At 67.8% G+C, this 10,110-nt stretch overlaps 2 protein-coding genes across 2 annotated transcripts in view; one reads left to right on the top strand and one right to left on the bottom strand.

Moving 5' to 3' along the window:
- The window catches only part of H696_01711 (hypothetical protein), a 2,384-nt gene extending 418 nt beyond the window's left edge, over positions 1–1,966 (top strand). The window contains exons 2-5 of the mRNA XM_009495618.1: positions 38–676; positions 805–1,331; positions 1,451–1,662; positions 1,848–1,966. Of these exons, the coding sequence (XP_009493893.1) occupies positions 38–676; positions 805–1,331; positions 1,451–1,662; positions 1,848–1,908 (1,439 nt within the window). The 3' untranslated portion in view covers positions 1,909–1,966. The remainder of the gene's footprint in view (positions 1–37; positions 677–804; positions 1,332–1,450; positions 1,663–1,847) is intronic.
- A 6-nt stretch (positions 1,967–1,972) lies between these two features.
- Positions 1,973–10,110, bottom strand: part of H696_01710 (hypothetical protein) — a 10,160-nt gene continuing 2,022 nt past the window's right edge. The window contains exons 4-15 of the mRNA XM_009495617.1: positions 9,920–10,018; positions 9,164–9,806; positions 7,814–8,996; positions 7,521–7,668; positions 6,812–7,344; positions 6,459–6,685; positions 6,207–6,306; positions 4,101–6,072; positions 3,786–3,951; positions 3,381–3,648; positions 2,605–3,197; positions 1,973–2,459 (exon numbers count right to left, since the gene is read on the bottom strand). Coding sequence (XP_009493892.1) covers positions 2,079–2,459; positions 2,605–3,197; positions 3,381–3,648; positions 3,786–3,951; positions 4,101–6,072; positions 6,207–6,306; positions 6,459–6,685; positions 6,812–7,344; positions 7,521–7,668; positions 7,814–8,996; positions 9,164–9,806; positions 9,920–10,018 — 6,313 coding nt within the window. The 3' untranslated portion in view covers positions 1,973–2,078. The remainder of the gene's footprint in view (positions 2,460–2,604; positions 3,198–3,380; positions 3,649–3,785; positions 3,952–4,100; positions 6,073–6,206; positions 6,307–6,458; positions 6,686–6,811; positions 7,345–7,520; positions 7,669–7,813; positions 8,997–9,163; positions 9,807–9,919; positions 10,019–10,110) is intronic.

The following is a 10,110-nucleotide window of genomic DNA, read 5'->3' as shown; positions in this document are numbered from 1 at the left end:
CCCCCTCCCCCCTCCCCCCCGCCCCCGGTACCAACAGCCAATGTCCGGGTGCGAGACTTCCGTCCACTGGCCGCCGCCGCTGCCGCCACGCTCGCATGGCACTTGACCGTGGTGGCCCTCTTCCTGTCACTTTTTTTCATGTCCTGGAACGCTCTTGACCAATCCCGGGGAGCCGATGCCCGTGCAAGTTCCCCGGCCGCACTTGAGGCCCCCCCGATGCATGCTCTCCTACCCGAGGCCCTTGATTGCCCGGCCTTCCAGTACTTCAACTTCTGGCCCATGGGCCAGGATGACCTCCTCTCCCCCGGGGAGGGGACGCTCTCCCCCTCGTCGGGGCCGTCGTCTCCCATGTGCGAGCATCCGGTCGTTCGCCGCGCAACCCTGGTCCTTGGGACCGTGGCACTTGGCTCTGCCGCCGCCGCCATCCTCGCCACCCTCAGCTGGTATCTGCTGGTGGAGACCGGATCGGCCGGGGCCCCCTCAAGCGAGGCCCACATGCCCGCAATGCTCTCAGACCTTTTGGCCCGACACAGGACCGCCTCCGATGGCCCCCGGCTTGGTGGGCCCTTCCGCTTGGCCGGCCACTGGCTGGCCGATGTGGCTTCCTTGCTGCATGCCAGTGTCCAATGCTTTGGGCACCTAGCTCGGCACATCCTCCGCGAGCAGCTGATCGACTGTGCGTCACTCTCCTGTCCCCCGCCCCCCCCCCCTTCTCGCTCCTGGTGCGCGTTGCCACGCCGCAGCAGCGCCCTCCCCCTCGGCCGCCTCCCTCCCTGACCCCCCATCTCCCAATCAAACAAACAGGGATTGCCCCTCCGATCGTGGCTTGCCTCGTCGCGCGGTCCTTCGTCCCGGTGGCCCTGGCCGCCTTGTCGCGATACTCCAATGACACGATCGCCGCCCTGGGCATCACCGTCGGCGCCGGATATCTAGCTGCACCGCCCTATCGGGAGTTCTCCACCCCGCCGGCGGCTCGGCCTGCGCCTCCGGGCTCCCTCTCGCCCCGGACGCCCAGCACTCCGGCCACGCCGGGCCCCCTGCCGGCAGGGGCCCCCATGGCGCCCGCCTGCTCGCCACTTCGGCAGCGACTTCGCCCGGCAGCCGAGGCCTTCAGCCCGGCGGACTTCCTGGCCTCTCTGACCAGCCATGGCAACACCCTCGGCGGAGACCTCTTTTCCGTGTCGCTGGCCGTCCTCGGGGCCGGGCTCGCGGCCTCCCGGTTGGAGGCATGTGCCAGCCTCTCCAGTGCCCTCTGGGCAGCTGGGCTTTTCCTTTCCCTTGCCTGGGCATCCATTCGCCGGGCGTCTTCCCTCGGCGGTGATGGCTTCCAAGTACACTTCTCTCCCTCGTGGACGCCTGCCTATTTGGCCTTCCCGCCCTTTTCGCCCCCTCCCCCCCCCCCCCTGACCTTCCCTCCTTCCTTCCCTCCTTCCCTCCCTTCTGCGCTCAGTACCTTCCGCCTTTGTCGACCCTCCTGGTGCCGATGACCTGCGTGGCCCTTTGGAGTTCGCTCCCCGCAACTGTCAGCAGTGACGTGGTGTACCTGCCGCTGCTCCCACCGGTCTCGCCGGCCCTCATGGCTGTTCTTCTCTATCTGACCGTCTGGCTGGGAGTGGTCTTCCTGGCGCCGGCCTGGCTGATCTACTCCATGCGCTGGAAGGAGTGCGTTCTGGCCATTCTCACACGCATTTCTCACCCCGGTCTCCCATGGCTGCCCCCATGTCTGCTGCACGCCCTGACCCAAGTGCCTTCCCCCTCGTTCCCACTTTCCTGACCCTCCCCCGTCTGGCTGCCTCTCTTTCTCCCCTCTCTACCTCGACCACACACACACACACACACACGCCCAGCGAGATCAAGGGCCCTTGGGACGAGGCAGTCATCGTTGTGGCGCAAAGTGACGATGGGTAGTCCTCCTCCGGCCCTCGCCGGGCACGAAATCCCCCTGTTGGTCACCCTCCCCCCCCCCCCCCCGTGGACCAAGCCTCCAACAATACATCTCTCTGTTGGGCGATTTCGCCAAAAGTCGCGTCTTTATCACGATGCATCTCGGTGTGTTGCCACCGGGGGGAGGGACATTTTTAGTCCGTATACGCGGTGAAGTGGGCCACCTGCCCGAGACCCCGGCGCGTGGGTTTGGTCGACGCAGTACCGGCATCATCGGCCCCGGAGCCCGGCAAGCCAGTGCCAGGTGGATGGTCAGCCGACACAGACCGGCTGGGCACCGGCGACCCGGCTCCCAGTGGGGCAGATGTCGCTCCAGCTGGAGCCGGAGCCGGGGCCGCAAAGCGCTCGCCAATGCGCCGGATCAAGCGAACCCGCTCGGCCAAGTGCCCCAGCTTCTGGGACTCTTCCTCGGATTTGCCGCTGGCCGAGGAGGCCGCCCAGAACAGCTGGGAGATGAGGCTCGCCTGCATGGCCGTCGATCGGACCACCGCGGGGAGGGCCTTCTCCGAGACCATCTGCGTATGGCCGAGCACCGGGACCGGAGGTGGGGCACAGGCCGAAGGAGGGGCCGGCGCAGGGCGAATGATTAGAAAGGCCCAATGGGACGGCACAAAGAAAGGGCGCCTGGCGTGTGTCAGTGGCCATGGCGGTGGCACGCACCCGAGGCGCGGTAAATGCCCCGAAAGCCGGGATTCCCGGCTTACGCAGGACACTCACCCGGAACCACCGGTCCGATGAGCAAGCCGCCGATGAGGACAATTGGCTGCGCAAATCCAGCGCATCATCTGGCGCCCCGCCAAGACCGGCTGGCGGCTCGGCCGCCGGGGCCAGGCTCGCCTCAAGGTCACCCACCGGACGGATGACAATAGCCACATGGCCAAACTGACCAGGCAGGGTGTCCAAATCGAAGGGGCGTGTCCGAGGTGGGAAGGAGCGCACGCGTGCCGGCGGGCGCCGTGGAGCCGGCCCGGCTGGGCCAGGGCCCGGTTTGTCACGCTGCTCCGGGCCACGGGCTGGCTGGGCCTGCCCGGCATCCTCTTCATCGTCGGATGTCCAGTCGCCGAGATCTTCGTCGTCGCAGCCGCCCGGGCAGCCGGGCCCCGCGTCGACTGGCCCCCGGCCAGCCGCCAAGTACGGGCACAGCCCAGCACCAGGACAGGGAAGTCGCGAGGCTGATTCATCAAAAACCACCACGACATGGTCATTCCCAATGTGGCGCTTCTTGTTGACCCACGAGTACGGGTCATTGGGGTCTTCATTTGGCGTGGCAGGTGCCCAGTCAGGAGACGGCATGCTGCGCAACCAGTGGACGCTCATTGGCCCTCGAAGTGCGCCCCCCTCCTGTGCCCTGCACCAAGTGGTGTCCCCGCCCCCCCCCCCCCCACTCGCCCCCGCTCGCCCCGCCCTCAAGCAAAGAAGGACCAGTCGAAGCGTACCACTCGGCATAAGAGTTGCCACATGGAAGATGCACTGGGCCCCGGCAGCAATGGACGACCCGCCGGAAGTGGGCGCCCCCCAGGCCAAAGCCCAGCGACCATCGAAGTCTCCATGGGTGTCCAGCCCGCCCGTAGCCAGGCGGGCACCCTTCAGCCGAATCAGCCGGCCAAGCGACAGGAGAAAGCGCAAGTAGGCTGCCGAGCCAGCCGGGTTCGCCAAAATCTCATCCTCCTTCTCCTGGCCACGGCCGATGTAGACGACGCCAATCTGGCCGAGGGGAGGGATTTGAAGGGCCGAATGTGCATGCGTGAATGCATGCAAGTGTGTGGATGTGCAGCATGTGTCAGGGTCCAAGGAGGGCCTCTGCTTCGAGCCCGGAGGAGGATGAGGAGAAAGGCACGCACCTTGTGCAGCTCGATGCTCGGCACGAGATCCAGGATGCCAATGGCCCGGCGTGCCGCGGTGCCCGAAGACAGCAGCGTCGGCGGCGACCGACCAATCGCCGGGTAGGGTGACAGGAAATGCAGGAGATGGAAGGACGGCGGCAAATTCCAGTCGGTGTGCGAAGAGCTGGTCCCGAGAGCCGGCCGCGCGAGGGGCGGCGGTTAGGATACCGCGCGGCGATGGTGGGGGAAAAAAATGGCCCGACAGAAAGAGGGTGTCCTGCTGCCCCTCTCCCGCCCCCCCCCCCCCCGAACCCCGTAGGCCAACATATGTACCTGCCACTCGTGGGGAGGACAATCTCCGGCAAGCCGGTATCCATCGGTCCAAGGGCCTTGCAAATGTACCGCAGGGTGGCCGATGGCTGGCGAATGATGAATTCCACCAGTTGGCCATTGGCCCCGCAGCCTTGCCGAGGGGAGGCACTCCCAGCACCAGCATGCAGTACCGCCCGGCAGTCACATGTCCCTGAGCATGGGGCAGGCCCGATGGCCGTGACACTGATGATGGAGGTGCCATAGTGCCACAGCGAGGTCCGGCCACTGGACCACCCCCGGTCCAGATCCTCATGCGACCCAACCAGAGCATCGGCCGCACGCATGGATCCCGGGGGCGGCTGATCGGTCGCCGAGTCCGACAGCCGGACCACCAGGTCCAGCGCCGCATGCACAAAGTCCCAGCGAAGCTGCGCCGAAGGGGTGGACCCGTCGCTCGGCAGGGACCGCAGCAGGCCGGCCACAATGTCCGAAGCCACGCGACGACGAGCGGCCCGCGTGCGCAGGCCCCCGGAAAACCAGGCAACCAGAGCCCGGAAGGCCTGCTGCTGGGCATAGTACGACATTAGCAGGGCTTGGTCGACCGAGCCACGGGCCCCGGCGGCTGTGGCCCCGGGCCCCGGAGCCGGCACATCTCCCGAGGCCGGAGTCGTCGACACCGCCGCCGAGGCGGTCAAAATGCGCAAGATCACTCCAACGGCCACACGGACATCGGCCTCATCGGCCTGGTCGGCACTGTCGCTGGGGCCGCCGGCACCGGCCGAGGCCGGGCCACTGGGCCCGGTGGTCGCCCCTTCCGGCCCACCTGGAGCCAGTTGCGTTCGACCCGCATGGAGAGTGTCGGCCAAGCTGTCGGGAGCCGGCCAGGCCGCCTCCGCGGCGCTGGTCAGGGCCTCGGCCACCGCGGCCCGGAGGCCACCGCGTGACCCGGCCTTGGCCGAGGCTTCCAGCGCTTCGCGACGAGTGGCCGCGGCGGTCAGGCTACCGCGCGGCTCATGCGCCGTGGCCAGTGACAGCGAGTGCACCGACGCCGCGGCCACCGCCAAATTCGAATGGCGAAGGCCATGCTGCGCAACCAGCTGCAGGGCCAATTGCCGATCGGTGCGCGACAGACGCGATCGGTGCAAAGTCAACCCGGCCCCAAGGATGTCCAGGCAGAGGGCGGTGATGTCAATCCGGCTGGCTGCGGATGTGGACCCGGCGGCGGCCACCGGCCCGGCACCGGCCGAAGGGCCGCTCGTCGCCGAGGGAGCCGGCCCACCGGGAGTCCAGGCAGGTGACCCGGCGGGCAGGCTGCGTTCCGGCGATTCGACCGCCAGCGCGCAGAGGAAGGTCACCAGCTCCCCGAAGGGAACTTCATGTTGGAGGAGGAAGCGCCGAAGGCGAACCTCGGCTGCCGGGGCCAGGGCACGGCCGATCCCGGCCCACAGGGGAGCCTGCGAGGTCAGCACCGTTCGATCGGTCCACAGGGCCCGGCAGAGGAGCTGTCGCCGCAGGGCCGGCAAGATGGCCGAATGCAGGACGGCCACGCGTGCCGAGCCGGTCAGAGGGGTGTATCCCTGGCGCAGGATTTGGGCCATGCGCCGAGGGTCTCGCAAGTCGGCCCGTGTCAGGCTGGCCAGGCTGCCGCCACGGGCGATGGTCCCGGCATCCAGGGTGTCGGCCGACAGCCCACCCTGGCGCCCGGTCGCCTGGAGCCCGATGATGGCTCGGATGTACGCCGCGAAGGGGAACAGCGGGGGGAGCCAGTGCCGGCGGAGGTCGGGCCCGCCACCGGCCACGGCCGTCGGAGAAGCGCCACCCTCCAGCAAGAGTAGCCCCTGCACCCGATCGACATACACCTGTGGCACGAAGGAAAACACGCGTGACGAGCAGAGTGGCCAGGCCCGGGGGCCGGGCCCGGCCGGCTCGGCGGCCTGCTGCTGCGGGAAGTCAAAAAAGGCGGTCGAGTAATCGAAGACCGTCGGATCATACCCTGATTCATTTTGTTGGGCACCGCCAACATCCCACCCGCAGGAGTACCGGCCATCGGGTGAGCCAAACGCACGAGATCCAATGGGCGAAAGCGGAGAGGGGAGGCATAAAAAAAAAAAGAAGAAGCACACGCACACAGATGCGTCGGCCCGGCGAAGTACACCCGGCCACAGGTGCGCGCGCGAACCGAACCCACCGCATCCCACAGATGCACCAGATGCTTGATGGGCAAGCGCTTTGGGGGGGAAGGGAGAACGCGAAGTGGCGAGCGTCAGGAGTCCGCACCGACTGAAGGGAGCTCGCCCATGTTTCTTCCAAAGAAGGGGAGCCAAAAAATCCAAGCAAACAAACAGGTGCCCCCCCCCCCCCCCCCCTACCCAGACATACCCCATCCACGCCGATGCGCAGGATTCGTCGGAGGACAGCCGACGTGGCAATGGCCGAGGCACCGCTGTACTCGGCGCTGCCTTGTACGGCCTCCAGCACGGTCTGGTGCATTTGAGCCGCATTTTCATGCTGCCCAGCCGGCGGCAGGGCCAAGACCTTTTGCGGCACACCGAGCACAGCCGTGTGTAGCAGCGACGTCAGCAGGAAGACCGCCAGCTGGGAGAACACTGTGCGGGAGTGTCAAAGAGGCGAAGGGGGCGGGGGGGGGGGACCAGGGCGGGGAGGTAGGTTAGAGAAGAGCGGTCCTCGCGCATCGGGGTGGGCACGCAGGGGGGGCCGAGCACGCAGCGCACCCGGCACCCGGGAGAGAGCCGCCAGGCAGATGAAGTCCAACAACCGACAGAGGCCCACCAGGGCCGGGTCAGCCGGGGACGAATCGCGCCCAGGGCCATCGGCCAAAAGCCCGGCGTCCACGGCGTCCTCGTCGGACTCGAACCCCCCGCTGGCTGCCGACAGCAGGCCCTCCGAAGAGGAAGCCGACAGCTCGGTCGGGGTGCTGGCCCCGGAGGTGGGTGGACTGCCTGAGAAGACGCTCCCCGGCGAGCCGACCGTTGCTCGGAGCTTCAGGAACTTGCCAGCTGCTTCCTTCGGGGGGCTGGCAGCCGGGCTGCTGGGTGGCGGCGCCGGCCCCGATGCAATAGGGGGTGCGTCGCCCTCGGTGGGGCCCCTCGGGGTTGGGCGCGATGCGGCCGATGCCGTCCACCAAGGCCGAATGTCTACCAACAGGCGTCGGGCAAAGCGCCCGCACAGCTTCAACGCCTTGATGGCCAATGGCAGACTGTGCGGCGCGGTGCTTGCCGCGGGACCGGACCCGATGGTGGCGACGCTGCAGCAGCGGCAGCGGCAGCGGCAGACGCAGCAGCAGCAGCAGCAGCAGCAACAGAAAGAGAGACGCACAGGCCGGGCGAGTATGTCAATCGACCGGAGGCAGCCGCGAGGCAAGCTTGGCCGGGAGGCAGCAGGGGCAGCAGAGGGGGCGAGAGTATCATGGACGCGGCGCACTGCTGGGTCTGGCATTCGGACAACGAGGTAAGCAGGACCCGGAAGAGGAAGGCATCTCCAGCCGACAGGGCCGCCGGGTGGACATAGCGTGTCATGCGGTCCAAGAAGACCAGCGCCTCAAGGAGAATGCTCCGCACTGCCGGGCGATCTTCCAAGTGAATGGCAGGGACGCGGGCGCGAGAGGGGCCCACCTGTTAGCGGGAGCATGGTGGAGACGGGAGGGCAAGCCAACGCGGGAGGATGGGCGGGGATTCGACGGGTCTCCAGGAATCCCGGCCCTGAGAGTCACGCACTGTCACGCTCAAAAAAGTCTTGAGCCAACGATTCAACCGCCTGAAGCCACTTCTGATCGGCCTGCTCCGAGGAGGCCGGTGCGGCGGGGAGACCCGCACCCGCGGGCCGTGTCGCAAGGCCGACCGAAGGGTCCTCGGTCAGCAGCGAGTCGGCCGGGTGCGCCGAGCGGATCCGGCTCCGAAGCAAGCGCAGGGTGAGGCGCTCATCCAGCCGGAAGCCCGAGTGTAGGCCCTCCAGCCGAGCGGCCGATTCCCACCGGCGACGGATGAACTCCAGGAGCTCCAGCAGCAAGTGCGAGTCGCCGGGGAAGTAGTGCGTCCGGCCGGATGCCGGCCCGGAGCCCTGGCCAGATGCCAGGGCCCCACCCCGGGGGAGGATTTCGTACGGCGCATCGGCCGGCAAGTGCCAGCCATGGGGAAGGATTTCCTCGCAGTGGGAGAAAGCACAGTGGAGGACATTGCGGAAGACCGACGCCGGATGCGGGCCACTGGTGGCAGTCTGCCAGAAGCGGGCCAGTGCCGCACGGGCCGCGGTCGGAGGCCGGACGGGATTGCCTTGGGGCGACTCGGTCGACCGGTCGCCAGCTTGCTTTTCCCCTGCCACCAATGGCAGACAGCCAACCAGGGCCATCATGGCAGCCACCAGCAGGGACCCGGGATGATCCTCGCCCGGGACTTCGCCAGGCAGGGCGCGCTCCAGCAGGCCGGAGTACTCTTGCCCGGGCCGGAGGCCAACAACCGCTTGAATGTCGGCCACCAGGCGCCCCAGAACGCCGACGGGATTGTCGGACGCGCCGGCCCCCCCGACACCAGGCGGACCCCCTTGATGCGCGAAGGTCACCGGCGACAGGAGCAGGCTCCCGGACACCGATGGCAGGCAGCCGGCATGTGAACTGACCAGCGGATAGGCACCCAGGGCCAGGCGTTGGGTGTCCCCCGGATGGGACCCCTCGCCGGCCAGGTCCAAGCAGCGCCGACACACGCATGGCGCCGGATACAGACACCCAATTGGCAGGATGGTAACCAGGCGGAAGTCCCCACTGGGAGGGAGAGCTCGAGCGGCCGGACGCAGCAGCGCCTCCAGCGAGACATTGCGCTTCAGCGAGAAGGACATGCGCACGCAGCGCCCGGACAGGACATCCAGCGCAGGGACCAGCTGTTGATCCCACACGGAATAGGTAATCTGCGCATGTGCATCCATGTTTGCGCGCGCGCGCGCGCGCGTGTGTGTGTGTGTGTGTGTGTGTGTGTGTGAGGGGGAAACATTTGTCAGAAAGCATACTCGGGGCCCTGTGAGCAATGGTCCCCCGAGAGCATGGGCTCCCGCTGGGGTCTCGGCCCGAGGCGCACCTCATGGCCGAAGGTGGCCAAGGCCAACGACAGAGCATGCATGCTTTCAATGTCGACCGCCAGCTCCAGCCGACTGAGCAGGCAGGAGATCGACACCTCGGCGAGGCAGCCGCCCGAACATTCATTCTTGAGGAAGCTGGCTGGCAGGGCGAAACGCGGCCGCTGGGCCAGAGCACCCAGCGAGGAAATGACCATGTTGACAACGGCCGCATTGGTGGCCGTGTGGAGGAATCCAGCGGCATCGGCCGCCGGCCCGCTGACCGGGACACCACCGAGGTCCAGCGAACCACCAAGGTCGAGCAGACCGCCACCAGGGCCGCCAGCACCGCCGGGCCCGCCGGAGACATTGCCCACCCCGCCGGCACCAGCCGCCCCATCGTCCGCGCGAGCATACGTACCGGCCGCGGTCACGGCGCCGGCCGCCCCGCGCAGGGTCACCAAGCGTTGTGCTTCGCGGCGCGCCCACAGGCAGGACAGGTGCAGGTTGGATTCGAGCGCCAGCTGGTCCGGTGGCTGGGAGGACTTCAGCATTCCTGGCAGATCCAAGCCGAGGACCCCGTCGCAAATGGAGCGCAGTGTGATGAAGGACAAGTGCGAGCGCGTGGTCAGCAGGCAGAGAGTGCGCCAGGCGGCCGAGGAGAGCCTGCGCCGACCGGCCGGCCACAGGACAGGAAGCAAGCATCGAGAGGGGCATTAGTGGCGGTTCGCTTGGGCACAGGGCGTCACGGGCAAGGCTGAGAGACCGAAGCAACATACAGTGGCGACCCGGTGGCCGTGCAGAGACTTGCCACCACCTGGCCGAAAGAGTGCGCAGGCAGGGCCGAGAAGCGGACAGTCGAGTCCAGGAAGTCCAGGCTGATTCACGCGCGGCAGGAGGGGAGGTGATCGGAAAGCAGGGCGGAGCTAGGTCAGCCGTGGAGCACGGGGGGGGGGGGGGGGGGGGGGGG

This window comes from Fonticula alba (assembly GCF_000388065.1).
Source record: "Fonticula alba strain ATCC 38817 unplaced genomic scaffold supercont2.2, whole genome shotgun sequence".
Classification (NCBI taxonomy): Eukaryota; order Rotosphaerida; family Fonticulaceae; genus Fonticula; species Fonticula alba.
This window is presented reverse-complemented; position numbering and strand designations above follow the sequence as displayed.